Source organism: Pelodiscus sinensis, chromosome 1 (assembly GCF_052426305.1).
Source record: "Pelodiscus sinensis isolate ZL-2025 chromosome 1, ASM5242630v1, whole genome shotgun sequence".
NCBI lineage: Eukaryota > Metazoa > Chordata > Testudines > Trionychidae > Pelodiscus > Pelodiscus sinensis.
In genome coordinates, this window is record NC_143052.1 from 328,970,929 (window position 1) to 328,989,308 (window position 18,380).

Genomic DNA, 18,380 nt, shown 5'->3' on the forward strand with positions numbered 1-18,380 from the left:
TCTTGTGCAAGAAAATGTCCACACTGGCATGTGCGCGCTGTGCTTTTGCACAAGAGCTCCTGTGACGGACCGGGCTGTGTCTGGGCACAGCTGAGGGCATCTGCTCAGGGCGAATTGCTCAACTTCGGGGCTCCTTACAGCCCCCAGACTGGTGACCTCTCCAAACAGGCCACAAACCAGTGCCACAGAGCGCTTCAGTAGCCTGCCTGAAGCCTCACGAGCAAAACCTCTCCGACACCCCAGCAATATCCGTGTCCCAGATAGCCCCGGGCCTCATACACAGGTGGGGGGTCTTAGCACCCAATCCCACCTACCCCGAAAAAGTTCTGTCCGGTTCCAAGAAATCAGCCACAGATCCCTGGTCAATTTGCCCTCTGGATCTTACCCACAAATCATGCTGAGCCAATCCTTTAGCATCTAACATCTAAAGGTTTATTACTACAATAAAGAAAAGCATGAGAGTAAGGTTGTTAAAGGATAGTACATTACATGCATCGAATCTCACCATTCTCGATGCAGGCTCTAGCAGAGATGTTACAGCTGCTGGCTTAAAAGTCCTTGTTGCACATCCTAGGATCAGGATGGGTCCACAGTTCTTTCTGGCCCTTCGATCCCTGCATTGCTGCCTCTGGGATGACGTGCTGAGCTGAGTACCAAGATGGAGTCGACCACATGAACTCTTTATATATCCTTCCTGGTCTCTTCTTGGCTGCAGCAGGTCACCTGGCCAGCGGCTGTCCCTGTTTCCTGCTGGCAGCCCTTAGGTGTCAGCCCTCATTCTTTAGGTGTGTCCTTGGCCCATTGAGTGCCATTGTCCCACAGGGCCTCGCTAATTAGCATGTCCATAGGCCAGGCTCTGCCCAGTGCTCAACCACATGCAGAGAAATATTCAGTATCCACACAGATTACAGATTCCTAACTATACACACAGACATTATAAAATCACATGACTAGCGTACATAGGATTAGCAGACAGTAAGCTTCTATTCAATACCCCACATGGCCCCAAAAATGGTATAAAAGGGGGCCAACACCCCCACCTATGGGTGCATCAGTGATCTGGCTGCTTCCCTCAAATTCAGTAACATGACAGCTCCCATGGCAGTGTTGACGCTTTTTGCGCAAGAAAGCTCTGATGGCCATTTTAGCCATAGGGCTCTCTTGCACAAGAAATCCCTGCCGAGCATCCACACTGCCCTCTTGCGCAAGAGCTCCTGCGCAAGAGGGCTTACACCTGATAAAAAAGAGCGTAAGTCTTGTGCAAGGAGCCCTCTCTTACCATGCCGTACTGTACATTTCCTTGCGCAAAAGTGGGCGGGCAGTGTGGATGCTCTGCAGATTCTTGTGCAAGAACGGCTGTACTTGCGCAAGAAGCCGTGAGTGTAGACATAGCCTTAGCTCCTTACCTTCTATGTGATGATGGAAGATGATCAGAAAATATGATCCCTGAAGAAAGGAAATAAAAAAAATTCAGAGTCAATAATCCCTTCCCCTAAAGCTCCCACAAAGGGATGTCCTAAAAATGGTTAGGTTTTAAAATCTCAAGATTTGGGGAAGTTACAATTTTTTATGTTTTGAGTTGGTAATACTGCATTTCTGTTCCTCTAATTTGACTTTTACATTTAATACAACTTTCTGATTTGATGACACTATTGTTTGTCTTTGGAGCAAAGTTGTTAGTAAAACCTGGGATATTTGACCAGAGAATCATAGGACTAGAATGGACCTGAAGAGGTCTGCTAATTCAGTATACTGCACTCAGGAGGTATTATCTAGAAAGCAGATTACTGAAAAAGAATTGATATATACAGCTAGACAATTTATCAAGTGATGAGACTAATGATTTTATATAGAGACATGGTGAATGAGGTAATATCTTTCATTGGACCCACTTCTACCGTGTTTGTCTGTAACTGAAAAAAACTTAACCAACCAGTAGTCCTGCAGCAGGTTAGAGACTAACAAAAAATGTGGGTTGTATCATGAGCTTTCATGGCCTCATCTGAAGAAGTGGGTTGTGCACCCGGAAGCTCATGATACCACCTACATTTTTTGTTAGTGTCTAAGGTGCTGCAGGACTATTCATTGTTTTAAAGGGTTTTTTTTTTAGCCCTAAGAGGTAGTGTTGGAAAAACTTGAGACTGGGACACTACATGTTCCAACGCTAGAGGTTAAGGAAAATAACCCAACAAGCTGAACTGCAAAATCCGGTGGTTTTTCAGAGCCTAAATTAAATATTTGAAAGCCTGGTGGTCTGAAACAAAAGACAGGTCTATGTAGCACTTTAAAGACTAACAAGATGGTTTATTAGGTGATGAGCTTCCATGGGCCAGACCCACTTCCTCAGATCAAATAGTGGAAGAAAATAGTCACAACCATATATACCAAAGGGAACCAAGCCCCGCGGGACTGAATTACAGGTGCACGCAACACACGTGGTCCGCTGCAGAGCGGCCCTGGATCTGCTACAAGGCGCATCCCTCACCGCGGAGGACTAACACGTCCCTCCTCCCTTCCCGTGGCGTCTTGTCTAGCCTCCTAGTGCATTTTTATGGTGTTCTGATAGGAATTGGGCAGAGCGCATGCGTATTGCCTTCCTGTGCCAGCCGGCTCCACATTGGGGAAGGGCGAGCGGAGGGGACCATTGAAAGATGGAAGCGGCGGCTAGAGAAGAGCTAGGTACAGCGCACGCCGTTCTCTGGGGATGACGATGAAACTGAGGCGGGACGGCAGGAGTAGCGGCTCGCTGTGTGGCGGGGGTAGAGCGCACACGGCAGGGAGGCGATTGTACACCCTCCACACCTCGGGAGAATGGTTTGTTCCGCCGGGAACCCATCTGGTGCGAGCGGGATAAACCATCCCACGGGGAGGGGGGCAGGGATTGAACCGCTATAGCTTCTTCTAGCTGCGTCCTGCGCCGGCCGCTGCAGCCCCTCTGCCTGCCCGGCGGCTGCGTGAGCCCGGCCGTGCCGCGGGGGTGGGGGCGGCACTGACGCCAGAGGCCCGCGAGGCGGGCAACGGGCGCAGCACGGCACGGGGCGTGAGGAAACTGTCCAAGCGCCTTAACTCACGGGGCCTGGCTGTAAATCCAGCCGCCCCCCCCCCCCCCGCACCTGGCTGCTCTAAGGTGTGACCCGAGGAGGGAGGCGAGAACGGGCTGAGGGTTTGTTGTTAGGTGGCGAGTGGAAAACAGAGTCAAACGAGCCACCATCCTCGCGAGTGCGGGTCTCTGTATCGCCTGGCGTCCCAGGCACTCTGCCCTATGAGCCGGCTTCCCCCTTTCCACAGAGCAGCAAGGGGGGTGGCCTCTCCCCATCACCGCTTTACTGGCAGCTCAGGCTCCGAATGGGCATTCTTCACTTTTTGCCTCTACTTTCCAAAATGATTTGCCATTGGATTTCTCTCGCTCAGCGATTTCTGTTCGTTTGGTTTGGACTCAAAAATAGCGTTTTCCCTGCTCTTGTATGTGGTACCAATGGGGGGGGAGAGAAACTTTGTCGTTGGGTGTAAAAACACACCCTTTCTCTCTTAGGCTTAAATTCCGCACTATCTGAATTCATCTTCTGTTTACACCTGTAATTCATCAGTCTCTGTCAAGCCTTTTGCAAAAGGAATTCTGCAACGGTATAAGCATTTTTTTTTTTTTACTTTAAAATGGGAGTCTGGTTATATCGTAAAAACAACTATCAACACATAAGAGTATAACATAAGAATGGCCATACTAGATCAGGTCTAAAGTCCAAGTAGCCTAATACCCTGTTTTCTGACATTGGTTAATGCCATGTGCCCCAGAGGGAATGAACAGAAGAGGTAATGATCAAGTGATCCATCACCTGTTAACCCTTTGCCAGCTTCTGGCAAAAAGAGGCTGGGGGTACCATTCCTACCTATCGTGGCTAATAGCCATGGATGAACCTATCCTCCATGAATTTATCTAGCTCTTTTTAAAATCTTGTTAAAGCCTTGGGGCTGTGTCTAGACTGGCAAGTTTTTCCGCAAAAGCAGGTGCTTTTGCGGAAAAACTTGCCAGTTGTCTACACTGGCCGCTTGAATTTCCGCAAGAACACTGACTTCCTACTGTCTGAAATCAGTGCTTCTTGCGGAAATACTATGCTGCTCCCGTTCGGGCAAAAGTCCTTTTGCACAAAGCTTTTGCGCAAAAGGGCCAGTGTTGACAGCTCAGATTTGTTTGCCAGTGTTGACAGCTCAGATTTGTTTTGTGCAAAAAAGCACGGATCACGAAAATGGCGAACGGGGCTTTTTTGCGGGAAAAACATCCGTGCCAATCTAGACGCTCTGTTCCAAAAATGCTTTTAACGGAAAACTTTTCTGTTAAAAGCATTTGCAGAAAATCATGCCAGTCTAGACGTAGCCTTAGTGTTCCCATGTCCTCTGGCAAGGAGTTCCCAGATTGACTGCACCTGGTGAATACTTCATTTTGTTTTTTTTAATCCTGCTATCTATTAATTTCATTTGATGACCCCTAGTTCTTGTGATACAGTGTGGTGTCAGTTGTCATTAAGGGCCAGAAAGGCTCCCTTTGATTCTTCTAGGATTTAGATCAAAGGCACTTAACTTCTGTTCAAGTCCCCTACAGTGGAACTCCAGAACTGACCTTTGATACTAGGCCCTTTACTGTCAGAAAGCTTTCTCTTGATTTGACATGAATCTCAAGTCTCACCTCTTGAAGACTTTCGGACAGTGAGGAGCAAACTAGGCTAGAGAGTGAGCTGCATCACTGTAGTAAACTAGACACTTTATCGGGATATGGTAGGTTTGCTAACTGTGCTTGCATACCTAGAATTTGCGGGGTGTGCCAAGTGAACTATAGTAGCACTTTATTTGGATGCAGAGAGAACACATGGCTCACAATATTGGTGTTCAATCAGCACAAACCTCAGTTCACGTGCCCTTGCTTTGTCACTTTTGTAATACTGTTAGGCTGTGTCTACACTGGCGCAATCTCGCGCAAAAGCAGCCGCTCTTGCGCAAAAACTTGCTGCCTGTCTACACTGACCGCGTGTTCTTGTGCTAATAAACTGATATTCTAATGTATAAAATCAGGGCTTCTTGCGCCAGAACTCTGACACTCCCGCTCAGGAAGAAGCCCTTTTGTGCAAGAGCTCTTCCGGAAGAGGCCAGTGTAGACAGGCAACATGAACTTCTTGTGCAAGAAAGTCCTATGGCTAAAATGGCCATCAGAGCTTTCTTGTGCAAGAGAGTGTCTACACTGGCATGGATGCTCTTGCACGAAAGCATATGCCAGTGTAGACGCTCTCTTCTGGAAGAGTTTTTGCACAAGAACTCTTCTGCAAAAGTTTTGCGCAAGAAGCTGCCAGTGTAGACATAGCCTTGGGGGGGAAAAAAAACTACATGAAGAAAAACCAGCAGAATCTGGCTACTTTGTGTGGGCAACAATAAACAAAATGTCTCATGGGCCACCCATACAACCCCAATGGGCTGCAAGTTGCTCACCACTGATTTAAGAAGCTTTATGTGCTTCTAGCAAGTAAGTGTTTCCACTTCATTCCAGGGAGCACCCTGTTATGGTGGGCTTGGGTGTCTCACAGACTGGGGCTGCTCTGATCAGCCAGAGAAACCCCCGCTCAACCTCCCTATAATCTGTTAACCGGTTAAACATTTCTACTTCACTCTGGTATGTGGTGAGTAATTAAGTAAATATCCTGATTATAGTATGATTTGATACGCTGCAGTGGAGGTTACTAATGTCATAAAAGTTGGTATGTCATAAGTTAAACTGGAAGTTCATTTCCTTTGTGCATAGGTTTAAAGCAGGCCTGGGCAAAATATGGCCTGTGGGCTGAATCTGGCCTGCCAAGCCACCAGATCTGGCCCATGGAGGCAGCAGGGAGCCCCAGGCAGGCTCTCCTGCAGCCTTGCGTGCTGTGCAGAAATGTGGCTGCCGGGTCCTGATTCTGTTTTAAAATGGGAGGGGAGGGGGGAAGCTTCAGGAGCCACCCTCGCCCCCAGCACAATCCCATTGGCTGGTTTCCCAATGGGAGCTGCTTGTTTGAATAACAGGCTGCCAAGAAGAGCCATGCCCCCCTTCCTCAGCTCAGTTATTCACTGAAGCACATGGCCAAGCAAGCAGTCAGGCTGTCTGGGAAATGTTTTAAGCTCGGCAAGCTTTAGTTCTGCAAGCAGGCAGTTTAGTTTGGCCGCTGGCTGGTAAGTCTCCTGGCAACAGCCTGCCTCTGGAACCCCAGCCTCTCCTTGCTCCAACTTACTCCATACCCCACTCAACACACTCAAACCCTTTGTCCCCCTCTTGCACCCATGCCCCGTCCCAGATCTGGCACCCCAATCTCCTGCCCCAGATCACAATCCCCTTCTACCTTAGGTCACATCCTAAATCCCTGCACTCCAGTCCCCTGCCCTAGGTAACAACTGCCACCTTCACCAAACTCCTTCCCAGACTCCATTCTTCCGTCTGCACCCCAATCCTGTACTCCAAGCTCCCCTCTGTACCTAACCTCCATCCCAGACCCTACATCTCCATTAATATCATGGAAGAGTGCAGCTCTTGACCACTTTCCAAAATCTTGGAATGGCCCCCCATAAAAAATTATTGCCCACCCCTGGTTTAAAGTTTGTGTATATCTGTGTGCACACATCTTGATGAGAAAAGATTTTGTGCATGCATCTAAGGCTAAGTCTTAGCCTTATCTAAGGCTGTGTCTAGTCTATATCCCTCTTTCGAAAGAGGAATGTAAATTAGACATCGAAATTGCAAATGAAGCTGGGATTTGAATTTCCTGGGCTTCATTTGCATAATCACGTCACAGTGTTTTTTCAAAAAACGCTATTTTGAAACTGAAACCACAGTCTAGACCCAGTTCTTTAAAAAAGAAAAGCCTTTTTCAAAAGATCCTGTAAACCTCATTTTTTGAGGAGTACAGGATCTTTCGAAAAAGGCTTTTCTTTTTGAAAGAACCATGTCTAGACCGCGGTTTCACTTTCGAAATAGCATTTTTCAAGAAAACGCTGTGAAGCTTATGTGTGAAGCTTATGAAAATGAAGTGTGGGAAATTCAAATCCCGGCTTCATTTTCAATTTCGATATGTGTAATTTACATCCCTCTTTTGAAAGAAGGATATAGTTTAGATGTACCCTAACTCAGCAAAAATTCTATGTATTATCAGCAGGTCTCTATTTTTAAAGCACTAATTTTAAAGGAGCATATAGTCAAATTCAGAGACCACTCATATTCATTTTAAATGAAATTATTAATAGCTTTTTACTACACTTAGCAGTAGTCAATCTTACAAATATTTGTCCAAACCTCATTATAAACAGAAGAGCAATAGAAATTCAGACATGTTATAAGACTGACAGACAAGCAAGTCATATTTACTTGGATGTAATAGTACTTATCTTCAGGTATATCTTTTATTACACTTAGCTCTAGAACTAGGTTGTTCGTTCTGTGCAACCTGAACTAGGGATGTAAGGGAGTAGTTAAGTCGACTACTAGTGTATCAGAGGCAGCAAGGGGGGAAAGCAGGAACTGGTGTTGTGGGAAGCTGGCTTAAAAGCCAGTTTTCCCCTCCCCCAGCGTTGTCTCTGCAGTCCTGCCCATCCACCCCGCTCGCTGCTGCCTCTACGACGAAGCAGCCCCTGTTCATGGGGGGTCCCAACTTCCAACATGGGCTGCTGTCAGTTGGGCAGATAGCTCAGCTCAGTCTTGGTGCAGGCGCAGCTTTGCAATTTAAAATGCAGTAGGAGGTGGGCAGCCTGTCCCCCAGCTCCTACTGTGTTTTAAATTGCAGAGCCGCAGCAAGGTTTGGTCCTGGACCTGGCGTGAGCCGGGACTAAGCTGGGCTGCCTAAATTCTTTTGACTATTCAAATAGTTAAATACCTGCCTCTTTTGGTTAATTTGCCTAACTAGGTGAATGACATGCCCAAGGTACATTGAATGCTATGGGCAAGTTGGCCCAGAACTGAGAGTTTTATGTAGCTGTATAACAAGATGCGCATTGTAAGATTGAAAGGATGAATAGGTTTTAGTGTGCTGCCTGTATAAATATGACTGAAAGAGAGAAGTGCAGAAATCTCCAAAGGAAAGTAAATAGAACCTGAAATGCTTAATAGAAAATGTTGATACACAAATTTATAGGGTTTAGGACCTTGTGACTGTAAGCATCTGTCTAGTGGATGTAAGCAAATTTTCAGGCTCTGAAGTAAAGTTTACCTAAATTGTGATTTGGCTTATTGGATTTCTTCAGAGAAATAGATTGTATTAATTGTAAATGAATTCACATTCCTGGTAGCAATGGGTAATAAATGCACTACTGAGTTATTTATATGTTTAATTTCAAAGAGTAATCAGATATCCTGTTGCACATAGTAATTTTGGAAGGATTATTTTGCTCTTGGTGGTTAAAGTCACTCGGCCATTTACGTAAGTGCTGCTTAAGATTATACTAGGTTCCTTTGGGTGCCTTGAAAAATCTGCCTCTAGTATGTATCATTATTTGCAAGTGTTGCAATCATTCATGAAGACTCGGCTTTGTTTAGAGCAGTGGTTCCCAACCTGGGTCCACGGACCCCTGCGGAAACATAAAAGTAAGGATCATACCCACTGGGGTGGGCCTGATTCTTTTCTTTTCCTTTTTTTCTCCTCCCCTCAGCTGTGCATGCCAGGATGTGGCTTACTTTTGATCTCATTCCTCAGATGCCAAGGGAGGGAGGGGAACGTGCTTGCATGCCATTTATGATTCTCATGTTTGGCTGATGTGTGAGAGACATGCACAGCATGCAAGCACTTTCCTCTCGCTCCCTTAGCGTCTGGGGAACGGGATCAAAAGTAAGCCATGTCCCGGCATGCATGGCTGCTGCCCTCCCTCGCGCTTCCGAAGTTCCACCTTTGCCCCTTACCCTCCCAAAATTCCACCCTTGAACTTTTATACATTTCAAATGATTATCAAGTAACGGAATGTTTGAAAACAGCTATATTGTTTTTTATCTGTGAAATATTAATAGATTGAAAAGGGGTCTGTATGCTAGTAAAGGTTGGGAACCACTGGTTTAGAGGACTACAGCAATGGAGGTAAAGAACATGCATTTCTGTAAAATATTTCATCGTAAAAGAACAATAAAATCTTTACTGTGAATAGCCTTAGCTGATTAGTTTACCAATGAAAATGTTTTTGCTTTTGCTAGTCCTTTCAAATGTGACATTTAGTTTACTTCCTGATTTATGATTCTGATGAAGTAGAATTGCCAACAATAATTATTCTCAGAGCACAACTTATTTTCTGTAATTACTGTTCTTCGTAATTCTGAATGTTACTAAGTCACAGTCTGAATTGCAGGGCATAGTACTGGACAAATATGCCTTTTTTTCCCTAAGAAGAGGAAGAATAATATGGAAGTCAGGTCACTCCATCAGCAATTGATTGTTTAAAGTGGTGTTAGAAATGAGCATTTTAATTGACTGGACATCAAGAGTTATCATTCTGGGAAGTGTAATTACCAGTACTTGGTGATAAAACAGATTGCACATTGTTCAAACAGTTTTTATACATGGAAGTATTTTCCTTTCCATGAAAAAGGTTAAAGCATATATTGGATGCAATTCCCTTTTTACTGCCAGTTATGATAAGGGAAAGCATGCCTTAGTTTGACAGTGGTTGTGGGTTTGTGGTTTTTTGTTTTGTTTTTTTTTTAAATCCCCAGCAGGTCAGGAATGGTAATGCTTACTTTTATATTAAGTGGAGGTCAGTTCAACGTGCATAGTAGGATGATTGGCTAGCCTTGACCACAGCTAGCCAAACCCCCACAGCTGTGCCAGTACACCTACAGCATGTCCAGCAGTACCCTTGCTAGGGACGTTAAATTTAGTTTAATCGTCTAATTGACTAGTTGATGGAAATTCCATGAATTAGTTGATTAGTTGATAACTGGGTAGTCGCAGTGTGGATCTGCCAGCAGGCTCTTAATATATTTAAAAAGAAGAAGCGCAGTGTGGGAGACCTCTTAATACATTTAAAAGACTGGTACACAGTGGGTGAGATCAGCTGATATAGTGGTGGGGGGCTGCCAGGGGCTAACCCTGAGAAACCAACACTGTTTTATTGCCCACCCTTGCTCTTAGTCATTTCTGTTTCAAACTGAATAGACCTGTTCTTTTAAAACTCTCCTCATATTGAAGCTGTACCATACCCTTAATCACTTTTGATGATTTTCTCTCTAACTTTTAAAATTCTGATTTTTGAGATGTTATGACCAGAACTCAGAAGGTGTGGATATATCATGGGTTTGTATTGTGCCATTATTTTCTTATTACTGTACCTGTTCATTTCCTAATGGGGCCTAACATTCTTTTAGCTTTTTTGACTGTGTCTGCACATTGAGCAGATATTTTCAGAGAACTATCCACAATGACTCCAGAATCTTTCTTGAGTGGTAACAGTTAATTAAAACCCCATCATTTTGTATGTATGCTTTGGAAATTATTATCTTGTGTTGGTTTACTCCTCAGCATACAGTAACTAATTAAATGATGGTCACATTGCCACCACTTTATACCAGAAACCTATCGACTGTTATACTTACCTACATGCCTGTAGCTTCCATCCAAGACACATTACCCAATCAGTTGTTTATAGCCAGTTCCTAAGATACAACCGGATTTGCTGCAATCCCACAGACAGAGTCAGACACCTACATGATCTCTGTTAGGCATTCTTAAAACTTAAATACCCACCTGGGGAAGTGGAAAAAACAGATTGACAGAGCCAGATGAGTACCCGGGCATCAGCTTCTTCAAGATAGGCCCAACAAACAAAATATCAGAACACTACTAGTCATAACCTACAGGCCCCAACTTAATCCCCTCCAGTGCATCATTAACAATCTACAACCTATCCTGGAAAACGATCCCTGACTCTCATAGGCCTTGGAACACAGGCCAGTCCTGGCTTACAGGCAACCCCCTAACTTGAAACAAATTCTTTCCAGCAACCGTGCATCACACCTCAAACATACTCACCCAGAAACCCACCCCTGCAATAAACTCTGGTGCCAACTCTGTCTACACATCTACACAAGTAACACCATCACAGGACCTAACCACGTAAGCTACCACATCAGGGGCTCATACAACTGCACATCCTGTGATATGATATATGCATCAAGTGCTAGCAATGCCCCTCTATCATGTGTATTGGCCAAACTGGACAGTCTCTAGGACAAAAGATTAATGAACACATATCAGATATTTGATATGGTAACACTAAGGATGTTAAGGACTAGTTGACTATCTGAGAAGCAAATGCTGTCTCTATCAAATGCTGCTCCTGCCCCGCTATCCCCGTTTGCTGCCTCTATCAAATAGAGCTGACCCTGAGCTCCATGTGACATTTCCGGGGTCAGTTGGGGAGTCCCCAGCTGATCCAAGTTTCTGCAGAAATGCAGCGCGGAGCCCAGGATCAGCTGGGGAGTCCCTAGTTTCTCCGGCCTCCATGCGGCATTTCTGTGGAACCCAAAATCAGCTAGGGACTCCTGCTGACCATGGGCTCTGTGGAAATGCCGCATGGAGCCCTGGATCAGCTGTGGAGTCCCCAGCTAATCCTAGTTCTGTGCAGCATTTCAAAGTGGCAGCGCTGCATGGAGCCTGGGGTCAGTAAGGGGACTCTGAGTCTGCTTGGGACTCTTGTACATTTCAAAGCTGGCACGCCTACATGCAGCCCAGGGCCAGTGGGAGATTCCGTTGACTCTGGGCTCCATGCAGGTGGAAGTGCCTGTCGAGATGGAAATTCCGTTGACTATTCGACTAGTAAATTAACCAGTATCTAACATCCTTAGGTAACACATATAAACTGGTTGGGGAACATTTTAACTTACCCGGGCACTCATTACGGGTTTTAAAGTAGCTATCCTTTTACAAAGTAATTTCTGGAATCAACTCGAGTGGAACTGTGGAACTGACCGTCATATGCAAATTTGACACATTTAGCCAGGGATTGAACAAAGATGTTTCTTGGATGGGTTGTCCTATTCAACACCGAAATGACATCAAAATCTAAGTATCGGACTCTCACAGCTCACTCTGTTTGCCTCATTTAGCATGGACACTTTAATTGACATTTTTCTCCTCCTCTTCTCCCCTCTTTTTCTGCTTTATATTTGACCCTCTGTGCCTCTTGCTTTATATTTGTTATCTGAAGAAGTGTGTTGTGCCTACGAAAGCTCATGATACTAATCTATATTTTTTGTTAGGTTTTAATATGCTGCAGGACCATTTGTTACGTTTTATTTAGTTACAGACTAACATGACTACCCCTCTGATACTCCCAGATATAGTGTTTGCCAGATTGTAAACGTCTTTGCAGTTATATCACACTCCTGAAGTTCTCAGTGTGCTTTACAGGATTTGGGTTTGCCTCATTTGAATGAATTAGGAGTATAACAGGGCCCTCTGCTTTGCTCCAAACTGCTCAGAGACTCTTGTGGTGATCAAATACCTTGTACAGTTTATTTACAATGATGGTTTCTACCACCATCATACCATGCAGGTCTGCTCAAACAGCGAGCCCCCCACTCTTGCACCAAGCAGGAAAGGGCAAACTCTGTCTTCCCCTTGCTGCTTGCTTTTCCCCCTTTCTTCCTTCCTGGACCTGTTTGTAGCCTCTCCTTAATAGCTAAGTTAGCCTTCCAGCTCTTTTCCTTCCACAAATTAGACACAACTCCATTTCTGAATGGAGTTGCTATAACCAGAGTGCTGAATTGGCTGTTCTTGTCTAGTACTCTGTCACAAGGGGAGTGCCTGGTCTTCGTCTACCTCAGTCTCTTCATCTAAAATTTCATTCTTTGATTTAAGTCTTCTGTGTACTGCCTCCATGCCCTCTGAAGTATCCATGGGCTCTTGATGGTGGAGGTGGGGCTTCTTATAGAAACGGCAGGTTTTTGGTGACATGCTGGAGCATCGGTTTGCTTCATGTGACTTATGACAGGTTTCTCTGAGTTCTTTAATCTTCGCTCTGCATTGCAGTGTGTCCCACTCATACCTCTTTTCACACACGGATTGAGAAATATGTCCCTATTGTTCCAGTTCCTATGAGTAATTCTCAACTGGGACTGATCAGCATTCAGGGAGACGTGTGTGTTCAGATGCAATAGTTCTGTGGAAGTCCAAGTGGGGGGAGAATTTGGTGTGATGGCCAGGCATGGGCACTTGGGAAAATGCTATGAGACTACTGCATGCTGAGTCAGCCAAAGGGGAGCAGGAGGAGGAGGAGTCCAGTTACTTACCACCACTATTTGTAACGTCCACCCTGGGTGGTGTACCTCATGTATTGCATCACATGCCTCAACAACTATGTGGATGAAATCAGACAGTCACTATCCTCTCCAATGAATTCATTCAGAAAAGCTAGCTAGCAGGAAATGGGATTTAAATTTCACAGGGCTTGCAAGTGGATTGGGCAGGTAGCTGGTAACCTGTCTGCAGGACAACAGAGTTCAAACCCCTTACCAGAGCATTTGATTGGGAATTGTGGGCCACTTCCTGGAGGACAGAATCAGAAAGAAAAAAAAAAAAAGCCTTGAGGTGTCTACACTGCATATTTGTCAAGAGTATGGGGGGGGGGGGGGGGGAGTCCCTTGTGGACCTGGAAATTTTTTGTTTTCCCCAATGTGAATGTTGACACCTTTTTATTGAAAAATGACATTTTTCCTCGATAAAACTTGCTAGCGTAGACTTAGTCAAGGGAATAAGCTGAAACTTTTCTGTTTCCCCAAAAGACAAACGTTTCCTTCTATTTAGGCTGAATTGCTGCATTACTCAGCTATTCAGGCAGAAAAATAGCAAAGGAAGAAGAGGTTATTGCTTATCAATCTTTTTTCCCCCATTCCACAATACTTCCATGTTTTCTCCTGTGCTTGCATTTTAATATCATAGAATCATAGAATACTAGGACTGGAAGGGACCTCGAGAGGTCTTCGAGTCCAGTCCCCTGCCCTCATGGCAGGACCAAATACTGTCTATGGGAGAAAGTTCCTTTAAGAAAAGTCTTCCAAGGCACTGTTGTTTCCACCACATTTCTTTTTAAAACTTACTTTTTCCATGAAGCCTGCAAAATACTTGCCAATGGGTAGGCAGCTGGTGTGCTGTTTCTTGTTATACCATTCATAATTATCTCATGGTTACCTTGTGCTGCCTTTGCATCCAATCTTATGGTTCATACTATCTAATTACATTATAAAGCTGTTTGAACCAGGCACTGTCTTCATTATGTGCCTATACAAAGCCTAACAGGGTCCTGACTGCAGATCAGCGCTTGGGGGTGCTGATGCAATACAAACTATTTGTTTAAAATCAGTACCTCTGCAGGAGAGCGGCTTCCTTCTTGTTTCTCCTGCTGAGCTCCCTCACCTCCTAAGGCTGAACTCCTTGAGAAGATGGTAAGCACAGGGATGTAAAAAGGGAGCTGCCTTAGGGACATGATTTCAGTGGCTCATGCGTTGCATCTTGATCAGGAGTCACTGTGTACTAAAACTTTGTGTGTGTGTGTAAGGAACATGAGTGAAGATAATACTGAAATAGTTCATCTGCTGCATACACATGGAGCATGTGGTTCTTTGTACAGAAAGTATTGTGCATAATGTAAATTAGAATTTGCATAGATATTGTTCAACAGTTTATAAATTAATTACCATTTCCCTTCTTCCCCAGAGGAGAAATTACATAACTGATCAATCTGGTTTTGCTGTCTTGAAGCTGATGGGGCAAAGGAACAGCTGTAATTTTCTTGGCTCTGGATGCTAGATGATTGATAACTAGGGAAAATGGAAATCTGGGTTTAGATCTTCCCTCAAAGTGTGTGCAAATCTGTAGTGGTTTTATCTAAAACTTGCAGAATTGGGTTTGATTTCTTTCTCCTCTCTATTTAATCCTGTTTTACATTTCAGTTCCATTCATGAGTTTCCCGCATTACTTCCCCACATATATTAGAAAATTGAACTAGAACCACATTTCTTTATGATGAATTAGTTTTGACAAGTTGGAATCCTATCTACATCCATATTTCTGGAACATTAATTATATTTTGTGATGTTCTATTTTACTACTTTAGGCTCAAGAATTCTAAGTAACACTGATTAATGCTATCTAGAGCATACTCTGTATTTTTTTCTTGGTCTGTGTCTTGATTAGGGATGTTAGATACAATTTTAGCAGGAAGCAGTTATTTAAGGCATTGAGAAATTTTATCTCTGCATCTTGTCCTGAGGTGACATGTTCCCAGTCAGTATGGGGGATAATTGAAATCCCCCATTATTGTTGAGTTTTTTATTTTGATAGCCTCTCTAATCTCCCTTCGCATTTCAACATCACTATCACTGTCCTGGTCAGGTGGTCGATAATATATCCCTACTGCTATATTCTTATTAGAGCAAGGAATTACTATCCATAGTGAGTCTATGGAACATGTTGATTTATTTATGATTTTTATTTCATTTGATTCTACATTATCTTTCACAAATAGTGCCACTCTGCCACCTACACAACCCATTCTGTCCTTCCAATGTATTTTATATCCCGGTATGATTGTGTCCCACTGATTGTCCTCATTCTCTCCAGGTTTCTGTGATGCTTATTATGTCAATCTCCTCCTTTAATATGAGGTACTCTAGTTTACCCATCTTATTATTTAGACTTATAGCATTTGTGTAGAAGCACTTTAAAAAATTGCCACTGTTTATTTGTCCACCCTTCCCTGAAGTATTAGATTCTTGTATATGTGATTGTTCCTTGTCTGATTTGGCCCATACTTTATCATCTCCCATCCTCTCTTTCTGACTAAAACCTAGAGAATCTCCATCAACGGACTTTCCTCTAAGAGAAATCTCCATCCCATCCATGTGCTCCTCCGCACCAATCGGCTTTCTCCCATCTGTTAGTTTAAAAACTGCTCTACGACCTTTTTAATGTTTAGTTAACTGAAATGGGTAGCAAACATCTGTAAACTGCAGGAAGGGTACAAGAATCACATCTGTTGTCTCCTTCTTGCTACTGTGCATCGTGTAATAACTAGAAGCCATAATCCTTTTTTATAAAATTCATCAAGGCTTATTGTTATGTTTTTTCCTTTGAAAACATTAATTATCGTTTGGTGTACACATTGTTTCTGTCACAGTTTATGTTTTCCTTCCTTTACACTTCAATGGCGAATCAGATTATTTGTTCATTTTAACTTTAGTACTTGTATTCAGTGCTGTTCATATTGATTCTGAGTGGCTGCAATTGACATTTTCTGCTCTTACAAGGTAGTTAATACTGTGGAAGCAGAAACTAAGAATCTGAGTCATGATAGCTGTATACTGGCATTCAATGTTCCAAAGGGTGCATTTCCCCAGGGCAGACAGAATAAGTGTTTTTTATTGCCCTTCTGTTAAGACTGAGTCCTTCCTATGCTACAGCTCTCTACCAATGCTCCCACTTATGGAGCTACATATATGGGGAAATGAGTCCAAAATTTTCTACTCTACTTAACGTTCCTACATAGTTGGAGTCAGTTTGATTATTTCAGGGCTCGTTGTCTTAGTTCAATAATAACTAATTTGAGTCCTGTGAATTTGACCAATAATTTTTCAAATCTATTATATGATTATGAAACTCTGAGTCAGTTCATTCAGTCTGTGCTCATTTCAAATTCCAATTTTCTTTTGTCTTATTTTTAAACATTTTTTTGGGGGGGAGGAGGCACTGAAAATCTCTTATGTTCCTTTCATTCCAAAAGCTTCCAAACCACTTCACAAACCACTCTTAATGCTGGCCAGTTACTCAGATAATCCCCATTAAAGTTAGTGGGCATATTTGAGTGAATAACAGATCATTGTTGTGGGTAAGAAGCTCATAGTCTGGCCACAAAGAAGTAGCTTAATCCACCACTTTTGTGTTCTGGTTTAAGATGGACAACCCTTTAATGGTGCAAAGCTATGTAACAGTTTAGGAGAGGAAAGGAAAAAATGCCATATTGTGTAAAATTGAAACTGCAGAGAGAATGCAATTATTTACAATTTGATTTCATAAAAGAGTTGGAGTTCAACACCCTTCCTCTTATGAAAAGTAGCATTGGAAGGAAGAATACTCAGAATTTCAAGAGACGTTTAAGATGTGTAAGGACTGGATTATTTTATGGTTGGTTGACATGCATGGGTTGTCCCAGGTAGATGAGAAAATGGTGATTCCTTCCTGAAGGAGCTCACAATCCAAGGACACATGGAAAGGCAAGTAGAGAGTGGCTACAAGAATAGGAAAGAATATATAATTCTTGTACTTACTGTCAGTCAGTTCCCTGAAACAATGGTAGAATTGGGCTTTCAAGTGGAGCTTCACTTCACAAAGTGTAGGGGCTCAGAAAAGCCATGCCAATTTATTGTATTTTATTTTAAAATAAACAGAATGCTATGAGGGCAGAGGAGATGGAGGAATGAAGCAACTCTAAGATAAGTAGAGATGTGGTAGCGTTTTGAAAGTGCAACAAATTCAAATTTCTTGTTGTTACCAACAATGGAAGGAATCAGAGAAGGGAATGATGGGATCAAAAACAACAAGGAAGATTACTTTCATTGTAGCATTTTGTGTAGACGAGTGTGGCAATGTGCGTTTCATTGGGAGAGGAAAATATTGTTGCAGTAGTTGAGGTCTTTGGGTGGACATTCTCGGAGGTGGGTAGCACTGATCACACAAATATAATCTAACTTCTCAGATATGATCAGAAACGTTCTGATGAAACACAATTCAGAAGACTGCTCCAGACCAATGTGCTTCAGTGCTTCCAGAGTCCATGGCACAGGGACAGAGCAGTCGTATGGTCTGCCCAGAGCACCAGACCCCACTGGTTCCAGAGTCTGTGGCTCAGGGGCAAATGTGCAGAACCTCTGATTGCAGGGTTTGCAAACTGGGGAAGATAGCATGGCAGGGTTTTCATAGTTTCTGGGCTTCCTGCTGTGGAGCTGGGAGAACCAGTTTGATCATGGGCTCTTGGGACTTGTAGGCTCCCAGCTGTGTAGCAGGGATCCTGGAAACTATTGGGAGCCCTGCATCTCTCTAATTGGGACTCTGCTTCTGTCTTCACAGATGGAAGTCTGGAAAGCCCTGGGAATCACAGCTCTAACTAGGACTATCAAGCTGTCCAGGCTTTCTGTCATGGAACTGCAAATGGACTGTTCCAGGATTTCCTGTCTCCAGGATAGCAGAGTAGTGGAAACACTGGTGTCCTCAGGGCAGCTTACATGATGGAACTGCAGATGCTGTTGTATGAAATTAACAAGAATGACAAATTCACACAACAGCTGCTGTTCCTGGGGACCAAAATCTCATTTCAGATATGTCTGAAACAACCAATTTTGA

The 18,380-nt window shown here is 43.6% G+C and overlaps 1 protein-coding gene across 1 annotated transcript in view; it reads left to right on the forward strand.

Moving 5' to 3' along the window:
- The first annotated feature begins 2,536 nt into the window (after window positions 1–2,536).
- Window positions 2,537–18,380, forward strand: part of SLC36A4 (solute carrier family 36 member 4) — a 227,033-nt gene continuing 211,189 nt past the window's right edge. The window contains exon 1 of the mRNA XM_075919368.2: window positions 2,537–2,679. Within this exon, the coding sequence (XP_075775483.2) occupies window positions 2,652–2,679 (28 nt within the window). The 5' untranslated portion in view covers window positions 2,537–2,651. The remainder of the gene's footprint in view (window positions 2,680–18,380) is intronic.